Here is a 25,665-nt window from a genome sequence, read left to right on the forward strand (position 1 = left end):
GGACTCCAAGTTACTGGACGTTGTCAGAGCATTAAAAATATATATTGCAAGGACAGCTGGAGTCAGAAAATCTGACTCGTTGTTTATATTGTATGCACCCAACAAGATGGGTGCTCCTGCGTCTAAGCAGACGATTGCTCGTTGGATCTGTAGCACAATCCAACTTGCACATTCTGTGGCTGGCCTGCCACAGCCTAAATCTGTTAAGGCCCACTCCACAAGGAAGGTGGGCTCATCTTGGGCGGCTGCCCGAGGGGTCTCGGCATTACAACTTTGCCGAGCAGCTACGTGGTCAGGGGAGAACACGTTTGTAAAATTTTACAAATTTGATACTCTGGCTAAGGAGGACCTGGAGTTCTCTCATTCGGTGCTGCAGAGTCATCCGCACTCTCCCGCCCGTTTGGGAGCTTTGGTATAATCCCCATGGTCCTTTCAGGAACCCCAGCATCCACTAGGACGATAGAGAAAATAAGAATTTACTTACCGATAATTCTATTTCTCGGAGTCCGTAGTGGATGCTGGGCGCCCATCCCAAGTGCGGATTATCTGCAATAATTGTACATAGTTATTGTTAACTAATTCGGGTTATTGTTTAGGAAGCCATCTTTCAGAGGCTCCTCTGTTATCATACTGTTAACTGGGTTTTGATCACAAGTTGTACGGTGTGATTGGTGTGGCTGGTATGAGTCTTACCCGGGATTCAAAATTCCTCCCTTATTGTGTACGCTCGTCCGGGCACAGTACCTAACTGAGGCTTGGAGGAGGGTCATAGGGGGAGGAGCCAGTGCACACCACCTGATCGGAAAGCTTTACTTTTTGTGCCCTGTCTCCTGCGGAGCCGCTATTCCCCATGGTCCTTTCAGGAACCCCAGCATCCACTACGGACTCCGAGAAATAGAATTATCGGTAAGTAAATTCTTATTATTTGGTTTTAAAACTGTAAAAATAAATAACGGAATCTCTGAGAAAGGCCTTCAGCATATTTGTGCGCATGCATACTTCCCAACATGACCCTCTCCAGGAGGGACAAAATGCTCTGGTTCTGGACTTTTTTCTTAATTTCTGAATGTTTGCACCTGTGTTGAACAGGGTAATGGATAAGAAATGTGATTCAGCACCGATGATGGTAATCATACAGTAAGAGGGAAGTCTGGGAGCAGAGTATTTTGTCCCTCCTGGAGAGGGTCATGTTGGGAGGTATGCGCATGAGACAGAATGCTCTGGTTTCCTAGCACATTTCAGTCTTAATGATATTGTTGCTGTTATTGGTGATCAAAGCTAGTATTATATGGTATGCCAACTACATCCTCGCCTGTGGTAATAATATAATAACAGAGGGCATGCAACCATTATGTGTGCTTGCCCCTGATGCACTTCTCCATGCAAAATAGCCTCAAATGCACATTACTTAAAGCGAAACACATTTGATTGTGCATGCACAGTGATGAAATTACAGTCTACTCAAAGCAGACCTAAGATATTCCTATATGACTATATCACAATTGGGGTGGGGGGAATGTAATAGGGTGTGAGAGATTTCTCCTGTTTTTTTTTTTTTTAAAGTGGCAATCATTTACACGGCAAAATCAACCTGGTTTTGCCATGTTAATGATTGCCATTTAAAAACAAAACAGGAGAACTCTCACAAAATCTCTCACTTCCTGATTCTCACACCCTATTGCAGTACATTCGCCCCATAGTATGTTGCGCTGTGGCGACAGGTAAAATAGATCTGAATTCATTACATGTAATTTGTTTGGTCCTCTTCACAGCTCATGCTGGTTTTACTTAATACTTTGTTGCTTTTATTTCAGGGTTTAACAAAGGAGGGTGAGAAAACCAGCTACATATTAACCAGTGAATTGAAAGCTGGTGATCCTCACAGGTGGGTATACTGTGCAGTATATTTGTAATGTTAAAATATTGATGCTATTAATACACATCTGCAGATGTGTTTTTGCATACCTCCCAACATGACCCTCTCCAGGAGGAACAGAATGCTCTGCTTCTGGACTTCCCTCTTAATTTATGATTGCCATCACCTGTGGTGAAACACCTTTCTTATCCGTTAACCTGTTCAATACAGGTGCTGGAAATCATACCTTAAGAGAAATGTCCAGGAGCAGAGCATTGTGTCCCTCCTGGAGAGGGTCATGTTGGGAGGAATGTTTTTGTATGACTAACACTGCGATATCCCAAAAAGTAAAATTCATTCTGCAAAAGCAGTGGGTGGTCACCATAGACCACAGGTTCTCAAACTCGGTCCTCAGGACCCCACACAGTGCATGTTTTGCAGTTCTCCTCACAGAATCACAAGTTAAATAATTAGCTCCACCTGTGGACCTTTTATAAATGTGTCAGTGAGCAATTAATACACCTGCTAGGTGACCTGCAAAATATGCACTGTGTGTGGGGTCCTGAGGACCGAGTTTGAGAACCTATGCCATAGACCATTGGCCATGCCAACTTTGGACAGAATAACTGTCAGAATTGCTTTTGTATTCTATATACGCTCCAGTTCACTAAGGTTGAGGGGATGCAGTCAGTTTACCTCCACTCAAAATCCCGACGTTCAAAATCCCGACACCAATTGTCCGATGGTCAAAATACCGACATTTAAAATACCAACAAGGTCAAAATACCGACATGTAAAATGCCGACAGGTCAAAAATACACACAAAAACAACAAAAAAAACGCCTGTCGGTATTTTGACATGTCGGCATTTTACATGTCGGTATTTTGACCTTGTCGGTATTTTAAATGTCGGGATTTTGTCCATGTCGGGATTTTGACCTTGTCGGGATTTTGACCATCGGTCAATTGGTGTCGGGATTTTGAACGTCGGGATTTTGATTGGAGGTATTTCATACCAATCCCAGGCTGGGTACACACTGTGCAATATATAATTTGCACGGGTGTGGTATTGCTGGTCAGCATACCACCTCCTGTGTCCCGGCAGGGAGGGGGCGAGCGCAACAAGCCCCCTGCGGTTGCCACTGGTTCTATTCCCACTCTATGGGTGTCGGGGAATAGTCCCTGTTGGTTGGCATGCTGACCGTCGGGATTGTGAGGGTAACATAGTATCTAAGGTTGAAAAAAGACAATTGTCCATCGAGTTCAACCTATTTGTGGTCTCCTATGCACGATTATTTTGTATAAAATTTTGACTGAAGTTGATGACTGCCATTACGTTTTACCCCTCTTTTTTTTTTTTTTATAATAACCATAGTGCGTGACTGTGCCCCGTAACCCTGGATATCCTTATCCATTAGGAATTTATCTAACCCATTCTTAAAGGTGTTGACTGAGTCGGCCATTACAACTCCCTCAGGCAGGGATTTCCAAACGCGTATCGTCCTTACCGTAAAAAAGCCTTTACGCCGTATTGTGCGGAATCTCCTCTCCTCTAACCTGAGCGAGTGTCCACGAGTTCTCTGTGTTGATCTAACCGAAAACAGGTCCTGCGCAAGATCTGTATATTATCCCCTTATATATTTGTAAATGTTGATCATGTCCCCTCTTAATCTCCTCTTTTCCAGTGTAAAAATGCCTAGTCTTGCAAGCCTTTCCTCGTATTCCAGCGTCTCCATACCCTTAATTAGTTTGGTTGCTCGCCTCTGAACCTTTTCTAGCTCCAGGATATCCTTTTTGTAGTTAGGTGCCCAGAATTGTACACAGTATTCAAGGTGTGGCCTCACAAGTGATTTATATAACGGGAATATAATACTCTCGTCCCTAGCATCAATTCCCCTTTTTATGCTTGCTAATATCTTATTAGCCTTCTTTGCTGCAGTCCTACTTTGGGTACTACTGCTTAGTTTGCTATCTATGAGGACACCTAAGTCCTTTTCCAGTACAGAATCCCCTAATTTTACCCCATTTAGTAGGTAGGTGTTATTTCTCTTACGTCCTTGAGGATGCTGGGGACTCCGTAATGACTATGGGGAATAGACGGGCTCCGCAGGAGACATGGGCACTTTAAGAAAGACTTTAGGTATGGGTGTGCACTGGCTCCTCCCTCTATGCCCCTCCTCCAGACCTCAGTTTACTACTGTGCCCAGAGGAGACTGGGTGCATTACAGGAAGCTCTCCTGAGTTTCCTGTCAGAAAGTATATTTGTTAGGTTTTTTATTTTCAGGGAACCTGCTGGCAACAGACTCCCTGCATCGAGGGACTGAGGGGAGAGAAACAGACCTACTTTAATGCTAGGCTCTGTTTCTTAGGCTACTGGACACCATTAGCTCCAGAGGGATCGGTACGCAGGTCTCACCCTCGCCGCCGTCCTCCTCGCAGCGCCGGAAGATAGAAGCCGGGTGAGTATGAGAAGAAAAGAAGACTTCAGAGGCGGCAGAAGACTTCATGATTTTCACTGAGGTAACGCACAGCAGTAAAGCTGTGCGCCATTGCTCCCATACACCTCACACACGGCAGTCACTGTAAGGGTGCAGGGCGCAGGGGGGCGCGCCCTGGGCAGCATATGAACCTCTCTTTGGCAAAAAAATAATAATATATATATATATATATATATATATATATATATATATATATATATATATATATATATATATATATATATATATATATATATATATATATATATATATATATATATACACACACACACATACACATACACAGCTGGGCACTGTATATATAAAGAGCCCCCGCCAGTTTTTTAGTATATTTTAGCGGGGCTTCTCCCTCAGCACTCACCAGCGCCATTTTCTCCACAGCACAGCGCTGAGAGGAAGCTCCCTGGACTCTCCCCTGCTTATTCCATGGTGAAAGAAGGTTTTAAAGAAGGGGGGGGGGGGCACATAATTTGGCATATATATATATAGAGTGACAGACGAACACATCTACTAACAGATAAGCTGTTTTATGTTTAGCTCATGGTACGGGCAACTTGTTTTTATGTGTTTATATAAAAAATAATTTTTTTTAAACGTTATTACACTATGTTGTGTTCCACTCTATCCTTTACATTGTATACTGCGAGACCACAATTGCAGACGTGACCGGTGTACTTAAGCGTCCATTACTAGAAGCGGGGAACGACATTTGTTTATTCTGAGAAACGCTGATCAACAGTGGTTACGAGACCACCCCACACGGTACACCTCTAATTTTAGGGTGTTCTTGGTGGAGGTTCATTTCATGTTGTCCATATTGCACTAGGGGCGCCTCTCTCATTTGTTTTTTCTAGATATATATATATATATATATATATATATATATATATATATATATATATATATATAATATGTATGTGTGTGTATATATATATATATAATGTATGTATGTATATGTGTGTGTATATATAAAAACAGCGCTACTGGGTAAACAATTATTTATTGTGTTTTTTCCTGGGTCATATAGCGCTGGGTGTGTGCTGGCATACTCTCTCTCTGTCTCTCCAGAGGGCCTTGTGGGGGAACGGTCTTCAGATAAGAGAATTCCCTGAGTGTGTGGTGTGTCGGTACGCGTGTCGACGTGTCTGAGGTAGAAGGCTCGCCTAGGGAGGAGGGGGAGCAAATGAATGTGGTGTCTCCGTCGACAACGCCGACACCTGACTGGATGGATATGTGGAATGTTTTAAGTGCTAATGTACATTTATTGCACAAAAGATTAGACAAAGCTGAAGCTAGGGAACAGCCAGGGAGTCAACCCATGTCTGTCCCTATGTCGCAGGGACCTTCGGGGTCTTAAAAGCGCCCACTATCCCAAATAGTAGACACAGATACCGACACGGATTCAGACTCCAGTGTCGACTACGATGATGCAAAGTTACAGCAAAAAGTGGCTAAATGGCTAAATGTATTCGATATATGATTATTGCAATAAAAGAGGTTTTGCATATCACAGAGGAACCCCCTGTCCCTGACACGAGGGTGCACATGTATAAGGGAAAGAAACCTGAGGTAACCTTTCCCCCCTCACATGAGTTGAACGAATTATGTGAAAAAGCTTAGGAATCTCCAGACAAAAAACTGCAGATTCCCAAAAGGATTCTTATGGCGTATCCTTTCCCGCCAAGGGACAGGATACGGTGGGAATCCTCCCCTAGGGTAGACAAAGCATTGACACGCTTATCCAAAAAAGTAGCGCTGCCATCCCAAGATACGGCTACCCTCAGGGATTCTGCTGACCGCAAGCAGGAGGTTACCTTGAAGTCCATTTACACACATTCTGGTACTTTACTCAGTCCGGCAATTGCGTCGGCCTGGGTTTGTAGCGCTGTAGCAGCATGGACAGATACCTTATCAGCGGAAATTGAGACCCTAGATAAGGATACCATTTTATTGACCCTAGGGCATATAAAAGATGCTGTCTTATATATGAGAGAGGCTCAAAGAGACATTAGTCTACTGGGTTCTAGAATCAACGCTATGTCGATTTCTGCTAGACGAGTCCTATGGACCCGGCAATGGACAGGTGATGCCGACTCAAAGAGGCATATGGAGGTTTTACCTTACAAAGGTGAGGAATTGTTTGGGGAAGGTCTCTCGGACCTGGTCTCCACAGCTACGGCTGGTAAATCAAATTTTTTGCCTTATATTCCCTCACAACCTAAGAAAGCGCCACATTATCAAATGCAGTCCTTTCGATCACAAAGAAACAAAGTACGAGGCGCATCCTTTCTTGCCAGAGGTAAGGGCAGAGGAAAAAAGCTGCACAACACAGCTAGTTCCCAGGAACAGAAGTCCTCCCCGGCCTCTACAAAATCCACCGCATGACGCTGGGGCTCCGCTAAAGGAGTCCGCCCCAGTGGGGGCACGTCTTCGAGTTTTCAGGCACATCTGGGTTCACTCACAGGTGGATCCCTGGGCAATGGAAATTGTTTCTCAGGGTTACAAGCTGGAATTCGAAGAGGTGCCTCCTCGCCGGTTTTTCAAATCGGCCCTACCAGCTTCTCCCACGGAAAGGGAGATAGTGTTAAATGCAATTCACAAATTGTGTCTTCAACAGGTGGTGGTCAAGGTTCCCCTGCTTCAACAAGGGAAGGGATATTACTCAACCCTGTTTGTAGTCCTGAAACCGGACAGTTCGGTCAGACCCATTTTAAATTTAAAATCCCTGAACCTATACTTAAAAAGGTTCAAGTTCAAGATGGAATCGCTAAGAGCGGTCATCGCCAGCCTGGAAGGGGGGGATTTTATGGTATCTCTGGACATAAAGGATGCATACCTTCATGTTCCCATTTATCCACCTTATCAGGCGTACCTGAGATTTGCGGTACAGGATTGTCATTACCAATTTCAGACGTTGCCGTTTGGGCTTTCCACGGCCCCGAGGATTTTCACCAAGGTAATGGCGGAAATGATGGTGCTCCTGCGCAAGCAAGGTGTCACAATTATCCCGTACTTGGACGATCTCCTCATAAAAGCGAGATCAAGAGAGCAGTTGCTGAACAGCGTCTCACTTTCACTGAAGGTGTTACAGCAACACGGCTGGATTCTCAATATCCCGAAGTCGCAGTTGGTTCCTACGACTCATCTGACCTTCTTGGGCATGATTCTGGATACAGACCAGAAAAGGGTTTATCTTCCGATAGAAAAAGCTCAGGAACTCATGACTCTGGTCAGGAACCTATTGAAGCCAAAACAGGTGTCGGTGCATCACTGCACTCGAGTCCTGGGAAAGATGGTGGCATCATACGAAGCCATTCCCTTCGGCAGGTTCCATGCGAGGACTTTCCAATGGGACCTACTCGACAAGTGGTCCGGGTCACATCTACAAATTCATCAGTTGATCACCCTGTCCCTCAGAGCCAGGGTATCTCTCCTGTGGTGGCTACAGAGTGCTCAACTTCTAGAAGGCCACAGGTTCGGCATTCAGGACTGGATCCTGGAGACCACGGACGCGAGCCTCCGAGGGTGGGGAGCAGTCACACAGGGAAGAAACTTCCAAGGTCTTTGGTCAAGTCAAGAGACTTGTCTTCACATCAACATCCTGGAACTGAGGGCCATATAAAACGCCCTACGTCAAGCGGAGACCTTACTTCACGACCAACCAGTTCTGATCCAGTCAGACAACATCACCGCAGTGGCTCATGTAAACCGCCAAGGTGGCACAAGGAGCAGAGTGGCAATGGCGGAAGCCACCAGGATTCTTCGCTGGGCGGAAAATCATGTAAGCGCACTGTCAGCAGTGTTCATTCCAGGAGTGGACAACTGGGAAGCAGACTTCCTCAGCAGACACGACCTGCATCCAGGAGAGTGGGGACTTCATCAGGAAGTCTTCGCACAGATTGCAAGTCAGTGGGGACTGCCCCAGATAGACATGATAGCGTCCCGCCTCAACAAAAAGCTACAGAGGTATTGCGCCAGATCAAAAGACCCTCAGGCGGTAGCTGTTGACGCCCTAGTGACACCGTGGGTGTTCCAGTCGGTCTATGTATTTCCTCCTCTTCCTCTCATACCCAAGGTGTTGAGAATAATAAGAAAAAGAGGAGTGAGAACAATTCTCATTGTTCCAGATTGGCCACGAAGGACCTGGTATCCGGATCTGCTGGAAATGCTCACAGAAGATCCGTGGCCTCTTCCTCTACGACAGGACCTGTTGCAACAGGGGCCCTGTCTGTTCCAAGACTTACCGCGGCTGCGTTTAACGGCGTGGCGGTTGAACGCAGGATCCTAGCGGAAAAAGGCATTCCGGATGAGGTCATTCCTACGCTGATAAAGGCTAGGAAGGACGTGACAGCTAAACATTATCACCGTATATGTCGAAAATATGTTTCTTGGTGTGAGGCCAGGAATGCTCCTACGGAAGAATTCCATCTGGGCCGTTTCCTTCACTTCCTATAGACTGGAGTGAATTTGGGCCTAAAATTAGGCTCCATTAAGGTTCAGATTTCGGCCTTATCCATTTTCTTTCAAAAAGAATTGGCTTCTCTCCCAGAAGTACAGACTTTTGTGAAGGGAGTGCTGCATATTCAGCCTCCTTTTATACCTCCGGTGGCGCCTTGGGACCTTAACGTGGTGTTGAGTTTCCTTAAGTCGCGCTGGTTTGAACCACTTCAAACGGTGGAGTTAAAATATCTCACTTGGAAGGTGGTCATGTTATTATCCTTGGCTTCGGCTAGGTGAGTGTCGGAATTGGCGGCTTTGTCTCCTAAAAGCCCCTATCTGGTTTTCCATATGGATAGAGCGGAATTGCGGACCCGTCCTCAATTCTTGCCTAAGGTGGTGTCATCTTTTCATATGAACCAACCTATTGTGGTGCCTGTGGCTACGCGAGACTTGGAGGATTCCGAGTCCCTTGATGTAGTCAGGGCTTTGAAAATTTACGTGGCCAGAACGCCTAGAGTCAAAAAAACAGAAGCACTGTTTGTCCTATATGCAGCCAACAAGGTTGGCGCCCCGGCTTCAAAGCAGACTATTGCTCGCTGGATCTGTAACACGATTCAGCAGGCGCATTCTACGGCTGGATTGCCGTTACCAAAATCGGTCAAGGCCCATTCCACTAGAAAGGTGGGCTCGTCTTGGGCGGCTGCCCGAGGGGGTCTCTGCACTACAACTATGCCGAGCTTCTACTTGGTCGGGTTCAAACACGTTTGCAAAGTTCTATAAGTTTGATCCCCTGGCTGAGGAGGACCTCCTGTTTGCTCAATCGGTGCTGCAGAGTCATCCGCACTCTCCCGCCCGTTTGGGAGCTTTGGTATAATCCCCATGGTCCTTACGGAGTCCCCAGCATCCTCTAGGACGTAAGAGAAAATAAGATTTTAAACCTACCGGTAAATCTTTTTCTCGTAGTCCGTAGAGGATGCTGGGCGCCCGTCCCAAGTGCGGACTACTTCTGCAAGACTTGTATATAGTTTTGCTTACATAAGGGTTATGTTATAGTTTCATCGGTTTTGGACTGATGCTACGTTGTTTTCATACTGTTAACTTGTTAATATATACACAAGTAATACGGTGTGATTGGTGTGGCTGGTATGAATCGTGCCCTTGGATTAACAAAAATACTTTCCTTGTACTGTCCGTCTCCTCTGAGCACAGTTTCTCTAACTGAGGTCTGGAGGAGGGGCATAAAGGGAGAAGCCAGTGCACACCCATACCTAAAGTCTTTCTTAAAGTGCCCATGTCTCCTGCGGAGCCCGTCTATTCCCCATGGTCCTTACGGAGTCCCCAGCATCCTCTACGGACTACGAGAAAAAGATTTACCGGTAGGTTTAAAATCTTATTTTTTGTTCTTGTTATCACAGTGCATTACCTGTGTGGGATGTAGGGGGAGGTATTGTGACCGCCGGTCACATAACTACATCCCATTTGTACAGCCGACGAACAGTATATCGCTAAGAACATCGACTCCTCTGTACAAACCCAATATGTCTGTGAATGTCGCAAACATATCACATCGGCCCTTCAACACTGCAGATGCCGATATATCTTGTATCTGCCTGTGTGTACTGGTGACTAACTGGCCGACCCTGGCTGCAGGAACCGCCAACAATGACGGCACAGCTGGACGGGCAAATTTAAATGCCAGACCAGTTTCCTATAAAACACTGTAAAGTACCATTCTGTATGCAGATACAGCCGCAGTTCCACATCTCCTATATAATAGCCCAGATCTGTGACTCCCTGTGTGTCTAACGCTGGGTGTAGCTAGGAGCTCTCGTTTGGTTAGCAGCAGGTCTATCACACCCAGTCCACAGTTGATTGGGCGAGAAACGCCCTCCCACACAGTTTACATCCAATGGTAGGCTCTGCCCTTTGGCTGCTGTGTGTTCCCAGAGCAGGAAAAACAATGGGGCTAATGGAGCTGCAGCTTCTGGTCCACACCCCAAAATAGGCCCACTGCATCTGCAGCAACATACCCCCAACAATTTACACATAAAAATAGCTTCAAATTCAAAAAAAGGGGGCGTGGCCATGGGTAGTGTCGTGGCCACGCCTCTTTTCCTATACTTTCCGTGAAAATTTGAAGAGCCAAAAATCGGTACAGACCATAAAAAAAAAAAAAAAAAAAAAAGCTACTGTACCTGCCAAAAAGGTACAGTTGGAGGGTATGCCACTGCATCTGCAGCAAGTTTCTGCACTATAGATAGGGAAAAAAAATATCCTTTTACTGCAGAGTCCTATGTCCTGCTGCCAGTCCGCCTGCCCCCTCCGGCATAAACAATCCCCACTCCCTAGCCGCGGCGCAGGTGGAACAAAAGCCGCTGCACACGCCGGTATAGATGTGTTTGAAAGCGGTGCAGTGGAAGACTTTCATGCCTCCGGAAGCCCTCCCTGCGCCGCATGCTTTCTGAGCCCCGGAGCCTCCTCTGCACGTGATGTCACAGAAGTGCCTCACCGCCATAGCCGCGCCCAGATCCCCAGAGGCCCTGACTCCGCAACACAGCACCTGGCCTGCCGGCCTGGAAGCCCCGAGATGGCTAAAGTAACAGAGTGGGTGATATTGCGGAAGGTAATGTCTGGACGCTGAATCAATATAAAAGGTGACAGTGCTGTGCAGTGCAGTCGGTGTGCAGTGTCACTGACACTGCACAGCACTCTCACCTTTTACATTAATTCAGCGAGTCAGTCTGTTCTGCCAGCCAGTCACTATTGTTAGTGCTGGTGTCCCAACATGCCACCTTACAGGGAAGTAGACGCACTAAATAAACTACAGCTCGCAGCGCCGGAGCATTCCGGTGCTAAGGGCTGCTGGGAGCTATAGTCTATTAAGTGCATCTTCCCTGTAATGCGGTGCGTTTGGATACCGGCGCTAACAATAGGGACTGGCTGCTGTGCGAGTCTCCAGGAGAGCCACTGCCAAAGGGAGGACAGCAGCTTAGCTGCTCCTAAGAGGAGAAGCAGTACCCGCCCCTCCCCCACCTGCAGTACCCCCGGGCCTCATCCGCGGCACCCCCACACCCCCCCTCCACTACCTGCGGTGGCAACCGACCCCTTCCCCCACCTGCGGCACCACCACACATGCTCCTCCCCCACCCGTGGCGCACCCGCCACTCCCCCAACCACAGCACCTACTAGGTGATTCATCAGGCCCTGTGTGCGCTGTTCACGCCGTTGCAATGGGCTACGGCCCCTTAACCATCGCACGCCCTTTCTCCGTGCAATATTTAACCACTCACAAAATTATGATTGGAGGTAATACTACATATAATAAAAATATTGCACGCCACAAGGGCATGTAAGGGTTAAGGGGCGTAGCCTCTTGCGACAGTGGGAAGAGCGCACATAGGGCGCGATGAATCACCTAGTAGAATATATTTTAATTGGCATAAGCTGCTTGTGGATCCTATTCACATAGCAACGTGAATAAGGCACATATCTGAGTTGCATGGGACCTGTCGGCTCACTCACGCCAGGCATCTCCCGCTGCATGGCGTATCGAGGCAAGATGTATGAGGACATCTTTGTACAGCTTTTCTACCTCCCACACATGTCTAAATCATGAGCAGTTCCCGAGGTCTGCCCTGTTCACATCTTAATCCTTTCCTGTGCAGCAAAACATATAAGGGGTTTCATTGTATATCTACATTCACAATATTGTTAGATTACGTTTCCCTGTAAAACATCTCCTGTAGTAGCATCTTCGCTATAAAATCATTTAGTATTATTATTTGTGTTCCATGTTCTGGAGACTCCTTCCTCTGTCTTTCAGTATGACTCTGTACATTGAGATGGCCTGCAATAGTCTCTTTGGTGCCGGTCAGGGAGGGATGATTGCTCCTGTCGATCCGCATAAAACATTTACTCTGCAAAAGGCTGAACTTGCCATTTTCCACCGAGATGTAGAAGAGCTAATTCTGGATTTTGAAGTTTTATATTCTATGGCTAAGGTGAGCAAGTTCTTAGATTGATTTCTTTCATTCAGCTGATATCCTTCCAGATCTCTACAATGCTTTAGAAGGAGAACAGATCACATTTGCAGAGAAGTATATTTATTCTTAGCTATTTTGCTGTCTAAAAGCATAATGCAAGATTTGGTGCATCATTCACTTAGAGTTTTGCTTTTGATTCCCAACAACTGCGCTCTTCATTATTTTTTTTATTTTTTTTTAGCTGTGTGGGAAAATTCACACCCACTTATTCTAATACTCATTAATAATGTTTATTTTAAAGCAGTCCTGAATAATTTTTATGTGATTTCAATTACATTCTTTTACACGGGGCCATAAATGTTTCCTTTTTTTTTTTCTTCTTCTTTCCTTTATTGTGAGAGTCTGAAAGCATTTAATCTTTCCTATCCTTAGTTACTTGGTGAAGATAATCAAAGAAGCTTTCAGGCTCTGTACGTAGCCAATCAAATGGTCAATTTGTGTGATGTCAATGATCCTGGAACATTTGCTGCTGTCCGCAAGTTATCTTCCACATTCTTCAATCAAAAGAATGGTGACAGCCAACACATTGTTCATGCTGTCGGGCACTGCCACATTGACTCCGGTAATTATCACTCCTATTAAATGTAGGCATGTATTATTTGCATCTGTTACTCTAAATCGGGCATGTACAAACTGCGGCCCTCCAGCTGTTGTGAAACTACACATCCCAGCATTCCCTGACACAGCTTTTGCATTCTCTGACAGCAAAACTGTGTCAGGGCATGCTGGGATATGTAGTTTCACAACAGCTGGAGGGTCGCAGTTTGGACATGCCTGCTCTAAATGAATGAGACGTTTATTAAGTGGGATGACGTTATTAAGGTTGTGAAGAATTACACAACTTTATTTCTGCAGCGGGGTACACTGGTATTCCACAGGGAATAACATCGGGGTGTAAAGTAGGATCTTGATCCGAGGCACCACTAGGCTAAAAGCTTTGACTGTTCCCAAGATGCTCAGCGCCGCCTCCTCTATAACCCCACCTCCGTGCACAGGAGCTCAGTTTGTAAGTTGGTGCTTGCAGTGCTCCAGCAGCCCGAAGAATAGCTATTTTAAAGAAGATAGAAGACTTCAAGGGCTGCAGCAGAGGTACTCTAGTGCTAGATATCATTCTGATATCTCCTGCTGCAGCTCCATCACCTCCCCCAGCTCCGCTGTATACTCCCGCGTCCCTGGTTGCCGGGTACTTACAGCAGAAGCTCCGGTTCTTCACCCAGGGCGCACACACTAACCGAAGTTCTCCAGGATCGTGTGGCCGCACTCAGGGAGGAGGTAAGAGGGTCCCCCAGGCGGGACCCGTTGGAAATTACGATCAGCCGCGGCCATTAGGAGGCGGGCCGCGCATGCTGGCGTGGACACTGTGGCAGTAAAGGGACCCCACTGGACCACTAGGGCAAGGGCACAGGTCGGACTGGGCTATAATCCATTTTATTAAGGCCCGCAGCACCCGGTGGTGAAGTCCAGCAAGGGGATAAGGCTCTGGCCTGTAACCCTTCCCCCAGCCCCTGGGTGCCATTTAGAGTAAATGTTCCCGCCCTGGAGCTGCTTCTCTCTGTCTCCCTCACTCCCTGTCAGCGTTTGGGCGCCATTACACACAGCTGCGCTGATTCTGGGACTGCTGGGTGATGCCTCCTCTGTAAAGCCGCCTGCATCATTAGCGCTGTGCATTTACAGGACACTTAAGTATTCTACATGTCATTTAGACAGTGTTCGTTAAGAACAAGTGCATACTTCAGGGTTATTTAGTACAAGTACCCTGTGATATTCATCCAGTTTTTACTGTGCATTTATACATCTGTTTATATACATAGCTTTACTCAGTAATAATATTGCTAGTCCAGTGCAGTTGTATTGTTTGTCATAATTCCTGCATTGTACATGTAACTGTGTGTGTGTGTGCATATAGCTGCTGGGTGATCTCTACTTCGTGTATCTCACTCCTACTGCTGTCCCTATATTCTGTAACCTGAGGGGGCTCCGCGCGTCAGGGTTATTAGATAATATAGGTATTTCGCAGGATATACGTATTTTGTATTTCTCTAACGTCCTAGTGGATGCTGGGAACTCCGTAAGGACCATGGGGAATAGCGGGCTCCGAAGGAGGCTGGGCACTCTAGAAAGATCTTAGACTACCTGGTGTGCACTGGCTCCTCCCACTATGACCCTCCTCCAAGCCTCAGTTAGATTTCGTGCCCGGCCGAGGTTGGATGCACACTAGGGGCTCTCCTGAGCTCTTAGAAAGTTATAGTCTTAGAATTTGTTATTTTCAGTGAGACCTGCTGGCAACAGGCTCACTGCAGCGAGGGACTAAGGGGAGAAGAAGCGAACTCGCCTGCTTGCAGCCGGATTGGGCTTCTTAAACTACTGGACACCATTAGCTCCAGAGGGATCGACCGCAGGCCCAGCCTTGATGTTCGGTCCCGGAGCCGCGCCGCCGTCCCCCTTACAGAGCCAGAAGCAAGAAGATGGTCCGGAAAATCGGCGGCATGAAGACTCTGTCTTCACCAAGGTAGCGCACAGCACTGCAGCTGTGCGCCATTGCTCCTCTCACACACTTCACACTCCGGTCACTGAGGGTGCAGGGCGCTGGGGGGGGCGCCCTGAGGCAGCAATAAAAACACCTTGGCTGGCTAAAATACCTCAATATATGGCCCCAGGGGCTATATATGAGGTAAATACCCCTGCCAGAATTCCATAAAAAACGGGAGAATAGGCAGCGAAAAAGGGGCGGAGCCTATCTCCTCAGCACACTGGCGCCATTTTTCCCTCACAGCTCGGCTGGAGGGAAGCTCCCTGGCTCTTCCCTGCAATTCTACAGTACAATAAGAGGGAAAAGAGAGGGGGGGCATTAAAATTGGCACTGTATACAGTATATTATATAAAAGCTATTAGGGACATAACTCAGTTAGTCCCTGTATATATATAGCGCTCTGGTGTGTGCTGGCATACTCTTACTCTGTCCCCCAAAAGGGCTTTTGTGGGTCCTGTCCTCGTTTAGAGCATTCCCTGTGTGTCTGCGGTGTGTCGGTACGGCTGTGTCGACATGTTGAATGAGGAGGCTTATATGGTGACAGAACAGAGGCCGATATATGTGATGTCGCCCCCTGTGGGGCCGACACCAGAGTGGATGGATAGGTGAAAGGTATTAACCGACAGTGTCAACTCCTTACATAAAAGGGTGGATGACGTAACAGCTGTGGGACAGCCGGCTTCGCAGCCCGCGCCTGCCCAGGCGTCTCAAAGGCCATCAGGGGCTCAAAAACGCCCGCTCTCTCAGATGGCAGACACAGATGTCGACACGGAGTCTGACTCCAGTGTCGACAAGGTGGAGACATATACACAATCCACTAGGAACATCCGTGACGTGATCCCGGCAATAAAAAATGTGTTATACATTTCTGACTTTAACCCAAGCACCTCTAAAAATGGGTTTTAGGTTTGGGGAGAAAAAACAGGCAGTGTTTTGTTCCCCCATCAGATGAATAAATGAAGTGTGTGAAAGCGTGGGTTCCCCCGTTAAGAAACTGGTAATTTATAAAAAGTTACTGATGGCGTACCCTTTCCCGCCAGGTGGATAAGTTACGCTGGGAGATATCCCCTAGGGTGGATAAGGCGCTCACACGTTTGTCAAAAAAGGTGGCACTGCCGTCTTAGGATACGGCCACTTTAATAGGTACCTGTTGATAAAAAACAGGAGGCTATCCTGAAGTCTGTATTTACACACTCAGGTACTAGACTGAGACCTGCAGATAGTGCTGCTGCAGCGTGGTCGGTGACCCTGTCAAACAGGGATACTAGTTGCCAAACATAAAAACATATTAAAGACGTCGTCTTATATATGGGGGATGCACAGAGGGATATTTTGCCGGCTGGCATCCAAAATAAATGTAATGTCCATTCTGTCAGGAGGGTATTAGAGACCTGTCACTGGACAGGTGATGCTGACTTAAAAAGCGCATAGAGAGCCTTATAAGGGTGAGGAATTATTTGGGGATGGTCTCTGGGACCTCGTATCCACAGCAACTGCTGGGAAGAAATAATTTTACCTCAGGTTTCCTCACAGACAAAGGTACAGTCCTTTCGGCTTCAGAAAAGCAAGTGGGTCAAATGGCGCTTCCTTTCTGTACAGAGACAAGGGTAGAGGGAAAAAAGCTGCACCAGTCAGCCTGTTCCCAGAATCAAGATTCTTCCCCCGCCTCCTGTGAGGCCACACCATGACGCGGGTGCTCCACAGGTGTAGCCAGGTACGGTGGGGGGCCGTCTCAAAAATTTCAGCAATTAGTGGGCTCGCTCACAGGTGGATCCCTGTTTCTTTCAAGTAGTATTTCAGGGGTACAAGCTGGAATTCGAGATGTCTCCCCCCAGCCGTTTCCTAAAATATGCCTTGCTGACAACTCCCTCAGGCAGGGAGGCTGTGCTAGAGGCAATTAATAAGCGGTATTCCCAGCAGGTAATACTCAAGGTGCCCCTACTTCAACAAGGACGGGGTTACTATTCCACACGGGTTGGGGTACCGAAACCGCATGGTTCGGTGTGACCCATTTTATATTTAAAATCCTTGAACACAAAAATTCAAGTTCAAGATGGAATCGCTCAGGGCGGTTATTCCAAGCCTGGACGAGGGGGATTACATGGTATCCTGGGACATCAAGGATGCTTACCTGCATGTCCCCATTTACCATCCTCGCCAGGAGTACCTCAGATTTGTGGTACAGGATTACCATTACCAAGTCCAGACACTGCCGTTTGGACTGTACATGGCACCGAGGGTGTTTTATCAAGGTAATGGCCGAAATGTTGATACTCCTTCAAAAAAAAAAAAAAAAGGGAGTTGTAATTATCCCGTACTTGGACAATCTCGTTATAAGGGCGAAGTCCAAGGAGCAGTTGGTAGTCGGGGTAGCACTATTTTGGAAAGTGCTACAACAGCATGGTTGGATTCTAAACAGTCCAAAGTCACAGCTGGTTCCTATGACACGTCTACTGTTCCTGGGGATGGTTCTGGACATAAACCAGAAATAGTGTTTCTCCCGGAGGAGAAAGCCAAGGAGTTGTCATCTCTAGTCAGAGACCTCCTGAAGCCAAAATAGGTAGCGGTGCATCATTGCACGCGAGTCCTGGGAAAAATGGTAGCTTCCTACGAAGCAATCCCATTAGGCAGGTTCCATACAAGAACTTTTCAGAGGGACCTGTTGGACAAGTGGTCCGGATCGCATCTTCCGATGCATAGGCTGATAACCCTGTCTCCAAGGACCAGGGTATCTCTACTGTGGTGGCTGCAGAGTGCCCATCTTCAAGAGGGCCGCAGGTTCGGCATACAGGACTAGGTCCTAGTGACCATGGATTCCAGCCTTTGAGGCTGGGAGGCAGTCACACAGGGAAGAAATTTCCAGGGACTTTGGTCAAGTCAGGTTATTTCCCTACACATAAATATTCTGGACCTGAGGGCCATTTACAATGCCCTGAGGCCGGCAAGGCCTCTGCTTCAAAACCAGCCGGTACTGATCCAATCAGACAACATCACGGCAGTCGCCCATGTAAACCAACAGGGCGGCACAAGAAGCAGGATGGCGATGGCAGAAGCCACAAGGATTCTCCGATAGGCGGAAAATCATGTGTTAGCACTGTCAGCAGTGTTCATTCCCGGAGTGGACAACTGGGAAGCAGATCTTCTCAACAGACACGACCTCCACCCGGGAGAATGGGGACTTCCTCCAGAAGTCTTCCAATAGGATTGTACACCATTGGGAAAGGCCACAGGTGGACATGATGGCGTCCCGCCTCAACAAAAAGCTATAAAAGATATTGCACCGGGTCAAGGGACCCTCAGGCGATAGCTATGGACGCTCTGGTAACACCGTGGGTGTACCAGTCGGTTTATGTGTTCTCCCCTCTGCCTCTCATACCAAAGGTACTGAGAATAATAAGAAGGCGAGGAGTAAGAACGATACTCGTGGATGGCCAAGAAGAGCTTGGTACCCAGAACTTCAAGAATTTATATCAGAGGACCCATGGCCTCTGCCACTCAGACAGGACCTGCGGCAGCAGGGGCCCTGTCTGTTCCAAGACTTACCGCAGCTGCGTTTGTCGGCATGGCGGTTGAACGCCGGATCCTGAAGGAAAAGGGCATTCCGGAGGAAGTCATTCCTACGCTTACTAAAGCCAGGAAAGAGGTTACAGCAACTCATTATCACCGCATATGGCGAAAATATGTTGCATGGTGTGAGGCCGAAAGGGCCCCAACAGAGGAATTTCAACTAGGTCGATTTCTGCATTTCCTGCAAGCAGGAGTGACTATGGGCCTTAAATTGGGTTCCATTAAGGTACAGATCTCGGCTCTGTCGATTTTCTTTCAAAAAGAACTAGCTTCAGTACCTGAAGTTCAGACATTTATAAAAGGAGTGCTGCAGAGTCAGCCCCCGTTTGTGCCTCCTGTGGCACCTTGGGATCTCAACGTGGTGTTGAGTTTCTTAAAATCACATTGGTTTGAACCACTAAAAACCGTGGATCTGAAATATCTCACGTGGAAGGTGGTTATGTTATTGGCCTTGGCTTCTGCCAGGCGAGTATCAAAGTTGGCGGCTTTGTCTTGTAAAAGCCCTTATTTGATTTTCCATATGGATAGGGCAGAATTGAGGACTCGTCCCCAGTTTCTCCCAAAGGTGGTGTCAGCGTTTCACCTGAACCAGCCTATTGTGGTGCCTAGGCTACTAGGGACTTGGAGGACTCCAAGTTGCTAGACGTTGTCAGGGCACTGAAAATATATGTTTCCAGAACGGCTAGAGTCAGAAAATCTGACTCGCTGTTTATCCTATATGCACCTAACAAGCTGGGTGCTCCTGCTTCTAAGCAGACTATTGCTCGTTGGATTTGTAGTACAATTCAGCTTGCACATACTGTGGCAGGCCTGCCACAGCCAAAATCTGTCAATGCCCATTCCACAAGGAAGGTGGGCTCATCTTGGGCGGCTGCCCGAGAGGTCTCGGCTTTACAAGTTTGCCGAGCAGCTACTTGGTCAGGGGCAAACACGTTTGCAAAAATTCTACAAATTTGATACCCTGGCTGAGGAGGACCTGGAGTTCTCTCATTCAGTGCTGCAGAGTCATCCGCACTCTCCCGCCCGTTTGGGAGCTTTGGTATAATCCCCATGGTCCTTACGGAGTTCCCAGCATCCACTAGGACGTTCGAGAAAATAAGAATTTACTCACCGGTAATTCTATTTCTCGTAGTCCGTAGTGGATGCTGGGCGCCCATCCCAAGTGCGGTTTATCTGCAATACTTGTACATAGTTATGGTTAACTAAATCGGGTTATTGTTGAGCCATCTGTTGAGAGGCTCTATTGTTTCATACTGTTAACTGTGTTTCATATCACGAGTTGTACAGTGTGATTGGTGTGGCTGGTAGGAGTCTTACCCGGGATTCAAAATCCTTCCTTATTGTGTACGCTCGTCCGGGCACAGTACCTAACTGAGGCTTGGAGGAGGGTCATAGTGGGAGGAGCCAGTGCACACCAGGTAGTCTAAGATCTTTCTAGAGTGCCCAGCCTCCTTCGGAGCCCGCTATTCCCCATGGTCCTTACGGAGTTCCCAGCATCCACTACGGACTACGAGAAATAGAATTACCGGTGAGTAAATTCTTATTTTTTCTCTGACGTCCTAGTGGATGCTGGGAACTCCGTAAGGACCATGGGGAATAGACGGCTCCGCATGAGACTGGGCACATCTAAAGAAAGATTTAGGACTATCTGGTGTGCACTGGCTCCTCCCCCTATGACCCTCCTCCAAGCCTCAGTTAGATTTCTGTGCCCTTCCGAGCTGGATGCACACTAGGGGCTTTCCTGAGCTCCTAGAAAGAAAGTATAGTTTAGGTTTTTTATTTTACAGTGAGACCTGCTGGCAACAGGCTCGCTGCAGCGAGGGACTAAGGGGAGAAGAAGCGAACCTACCTAAGTGGTGGTAGCTTGGGCTTCTTAGGCTACTGGACACCATTAGCTCCAGAGGGATCGCACACAGGACCCGACCTCGTCGTCCGTTCCCGGAGCCGCGCCGCCGTCCCCCTTACAGAGCCAGAAGCAAGAAGGTCCGGAAAATCGGCGGCTGAAGACTTCTGTCTTCTCCAAGGTAGCGCACAGCACTGCAGCTGTGCGCCATTGCTCCTCATGCACACCACACACTTCGGTCACTGATGGGTGCAGGGCGCTGGGGGGGGGGGCGCCCTTAGCAGCAATATTAACACCTTGGCTGGCAAAACTGACACCATATATATCCCCAGAGGCTATATAGGTGTAAATTACCCCTGCCAGAATAACACAAAAAGCGGGAGAAAGCCCGCCGAAAAAGGGGCGGAGCCATCTCCCTCAGCACACTGGTGCCATTTTCCCTCACAGCTCCGCTGGAAGGATCGCTCCCTGGCTCTCCCCTGCAGTCCTGCACTACAGAAAGGCTAAAAAAGAGAGGGGGGGCACTAAGTTTAGGCGCAGTGTGTATATATATATATATATATATAATATATATATATAATACAAGCAGCTATAGGGGAAAACACTCTGTATAGTGATATCCCTCTGTTATATAGCGCTCTGGTGTGTGCTGGCATACTCTCCCTCTGTCTCCCCAAAGGGCTTTGAGGGGTACTGTCCTCTGTCAGAGCATTCCCTGTGTGTGTGTGCTGTGTCGGTACCGCTGTGTCGACATGTATGATGAGGAAAATGATGTGGAGGCAGAGCAAATGCCTGTAAATGTGTTGTCACCCCCTGAGGGGTCGACACCTGTGTGGATGGACTTATGGAAGGAATTACGTGACAGTGTCAGCTCCTTACATAAAAGGTTTGACGACATAGGACAGCCGGCTACTCAGCTTGTGACTGTTCCAGCGTCTCAAATGTCATCAGGGGCTTTAAAACGCCCGCTACCTCAGATGGCAGACACAGATGTCGACACGGATACCGACTCCAGTGTCGACGACGATGAGACTAGTGTACCCTCCAATAGGTCCACCCGTTACATGATTGAGGCAATGAAAAATGTATTACACATTTCTGATAGTACCCCAGGTACCACAAAAAAGGGTATTATGTTCGGTGAGAAAAAACTACCAGTAGTTTTTCCTGCATCTGAGGTGTGTGAGGAAGCCTGGACTTCCCCCGATAAGAAATTGATAATTTCTAAACGGTTATTGGCAGCGTACCCTTTCCCGCCAGAGGATAGGTCACGTTGGGAAACATCCCCTAGGGTAGATAAAGCGCTTACACGTTTATCAAAACAGGTGGCACTACCGTCTCAGGATACGGCCGCCCTAAAGGATCCTGCTGATAGAAAGCAGGAGGCTACCCTAAAAGCTATATATACACACACGGGCATTATATTGCGACCAGCGATTGCATCAGCATGGATGTGCAGTGCTGCTGCTGCGTGGTCAGATTCCCTGTCGGATAATATTGATACCCTGGATAGGGACAATATTTTGCGGACAGTAGAGCATATAAAAGACGCTGTCTTATACATGCGTGATGCACAGAGGGATATTTGCCGGCTGGCATCAAAAATAAGCGCAATGTCCATTGCCGCCAGAAGGGGGTTATGGACTCGGCAGTGGTCAGGTGATGCCGATTCAAAAAGGCACATGGAAGTTTTGCCTTATAGGGGGGTGGAACTGTTTGGGGATGGTCTTTCAGACCTCGTTTCCACAGCTACGGCTGGGAAATCGACATTTTTGCCACAGGCTACCCCACAGCAAAAGAAAGCACCGTATTATCAAGTACAGTCCTTTCGGCCCCATAAACACAAGAGGGCTCGAGGCGCATCCTTTCTGCCGAGAGGCAAAGGTAGAGGGAAAAAGCTGCAGCATACAGCCAGTTCCCAAGAGCAAAAGTCCTCCCCCGCGTCCGGTAAGTCCACAGCATGACGCTGGGGCTTCACAGGCGGACCCGGGTACGGTGGGGGCCCGTCTCAGAAATTTCAGCACACAGTGGGCTCTCTCACAGGTGGATCCCTGGATCCTTCAAGTAGTATCTCAGGGGTACAGGCTGGAATTCGAGACGGTCCCCCCCCCCCCCCCCCCCCCCTGACGTTTTCTAAAATCTGCCTTACCAGCAACTCCCTCTGCCAGGGAGGCAGTGTTGGTGGCTATCCAAAAACTGTATTCACAGCAAGTGATTGTCAAGGTACCCCTCCTTCAGCAAGGAAAGGGTTACTATTCCACAATGTTTGTGGTACCGGAAGGTTCGGTGAGACCCATCTTAAATTTAAAATCCTTGAACACTTATATCAAAAGGTTAAAGTTCAAGATGGAATCGCTCAGGGCGGTTATTGCGAGCCTGGACGAGGGGGATTACATGGTCTCCCTGGACATCAAGGATGCGTACCTGCATGTCCCCATTTACCCTCCTCACCAGGAGTACCTCAGATTTGTGGTACAGGACTGTCACTACCAGTTCCAGACGCTGCCGTTTGGGTTATCCACGGCACCGAGGGTCTTTACCAAGGTAATGGCCGAAATGATGATACTCCTTCGCAAGAAGGGAGTTTTAATTATCCCGTACTTGGACGATCTCCTGATAAAGGCGAGGTCCAAGGAACAGTTGGTAGTGGGGGTAGCACTTTCTCGGGAAGTGCTACAACAGCACGGCTGGATTCTCAACATTCCAAAGTCACAGCTGGTCCCGACGACACGTCTTCTGTTCCTGGGAATGATTCTGGACACAGACCAGAAAAAAGTGTTTCTTCCAGTGGAAAAAGCCAAGGAGTTGTCATCTCTAGTCAGAGACCTCCTAAAACCGGGACAGGTGTCGGTACATCAATGCACACGAGTCCTGGGAAAAATGGTAGCTTCGTACGAAGCAATTCCATTCGGAAGGTTCCACGCAAGGACTTTCCAGTGGGACCTGTTGGACAAATGGTACGGGTCCCATCTCCAGATGCAACAGCGGATAACCCTGTCGGCAAGGACCAGGGTGTCGCTGCTGTGGTGGCTGCAGAGGGCTCGTCTACTAGAGGGCCGCAGATTCGGAATACAGGACTGTGGGTCCTGGTGACAACGGATGCCAGCCTTCGGGGCTGGGGTGCAGTCACACAGGGAAGAAATTTCCAAGGACTGTGGTCAAATCAGGAGATTTCGCTTCACAATTCTGGAGCTAAGGGCCATTTACAATGCCCTAAGCCAAGCAAGGCCCCTGCTTCAGAACCAGCCGGTACTGATCCAATCAGACAACATCACGGCGGTCGCCCATGTAAACAGACAGGGCGGCACAAGAAGCAGGAGGGCAATGGCAGAAGCCACAAGGATTCTCCGATGGGCGGAAAATCATGTGTTAGCACTGACAGCAGTGTTCATTCCGGGAGTGGACAACTGGGAAGCAGACTTCCTCAGCAGGCACGACCTCCACCCGGGAGAATGGGGACTTCATCCAGAAGTCTTCCAAATGCTGGTAAACCGTTGGAAAAGACCACAGGTGGACATGATGGCGTCCCGCCTCAACAAAAAGCTAAAAAGATATTGCGCCAGGTCAAGGGACCCTCAGGCGATCGCTGTGGACGCTCTAGTAACACCGTGGGTTTACCAGTCGGTTTATGTGTTTCCTCCTCTGCCTCTCATTCCCAAGGTACTGAGAAAAGGGCATTCCGGAGGAAGTCATCCCTACCCTGATCAAAGCCAGGAAGGATGTCACCGCAAAACATTATCACCGCATTTGGCGGAAATATGTTGCTTGGTGTGAGGCCAGGAAGGCCCCAACGGAGGAATTTCAACTGGGTCGATTCCTGCATTTCCTGCAAGCAGGGGTGACGTTGGGCCTCAAATTGGGGTCCATTAAGGTCCAGGTTTCGGCCCTGTCGATTTTCTTCCAGAAAGAACTGGCTTCACTGCCTGAAATTCAGACTTTTGTCAAAGGAGTTCTGCATATTCAGCCTCCTTTTGTGCCCCCAGTGGCACCTTGGGATCTCAATGTGGTTTTGGAGTTCCTGAAATCACATTGGTTTGAACCACTTAAGACTGTGGATTTGAAATATCTCACGTGGAAAGTGGTCATGCTGTTGGCCGTGGCTTCGGCCAGGCGTGTGTCAGAATTGGCGGCTTTGTCCTGTAAAAGCCCTTATCTGATTTTCCATATGGATAGGGCAGAGTTGAGGACTCGTCCTCATTTTCTCCCGAAGGTGGTATCAGCGTTTCACTTGAACCAGCCTATTGTGGTGCCTGCGGCTACTAGGGACTTGGAGGATTCCAAGTTACTGGACGTAGTCAGGGCCCTGAAAATTTATGTTTCCAGGACGGCTGGAGTCAGGAAAACTGACTCGCTGTTTATCCTGTATGCACCCAACAAACTGGGTGCTCCTGCTTCTAAGCAGTCTATCGCGCGCTGGATTTGTAGCACTATTCAGCTGGCGCATTCTGCGGTGGGACTACCGCAGCCTAAATCTGTAAAAGCCCATTCCACAAGGAAGGTGGGCTCATCTTGGGTGGCTGCCCGAGGGGTCTCGGCTTTACAACTTTGCCGAGCTGCTACTTGGTCAGAGGCAAACACGTTTGCAAAATTCTGTAAATTTGCTACCCTGGCTGAGGAGGACCTGGAGTTCTCTCATTCGGTGCTGCAGAGTCATCCGCACTCTCCCGCCCGTTTGGGAGCTTTGGTATAATCCCCATGGTCCTTACGGAGTTCCCAGCATCCACTAGGACGTCAGAGAAAATAAGAATTTACTCACTGGTAATTCTATTTCTCGTAGTCCGTAGTGGATGCTGGGCGCCCATCCCAAGTGCGGATTGTCTGCAATACTTGTACATAGTTATTGTTACACAAATCGGGTTGTTATTGCGAGCCATCTGTTCAGAGGCTCC

General features: G+C 48.0%; 1 protein-coding gene across 1 annotated transcript in view; it reads left to right on the top strand.

Annotated features, from left to right (window-relative positions):
• The window catches only part of MAN2C1 (mannosidase alpha class 2C member 1), a 136,469-nt gene that overhangs the window by 19,290 nt on the left and 91,514 nt on the right, over nt 1-25,665 (top strand). The window contains exons 4-6 of the mRNA XM_063926304.1: nt 1,815-1,885; nt 12,617-12,794; nt 13,209-13,398. Coding sequence (XP_063782374.1) covers nt 1,815-1,885; nt 12,617-12,794; nt 13,209-13,398 — 439 coding nt within the window. The remainder of the gene's footprint in view (nt 1-1,814; nt 1,886-12,616; nt 12,795-13,208; nt 13,399-25,665) is intronic.

This window comes from Pseudophryne corroboree, chromosome 6, assembly GCF_028390025.1.
Source record: "Pseudophryne corroboree isolate aPseCor3 chromosome 6, aPseCor3.hap2, whole genome shotgun sequence".
In the NCBI taxonomy this organism is placed as follows: Eukaryota; Metazoa; Chordata; class Amphibia; order Anura; family Myobatrachidae; genus Pseudophryne; species Pseudophryne corroboree.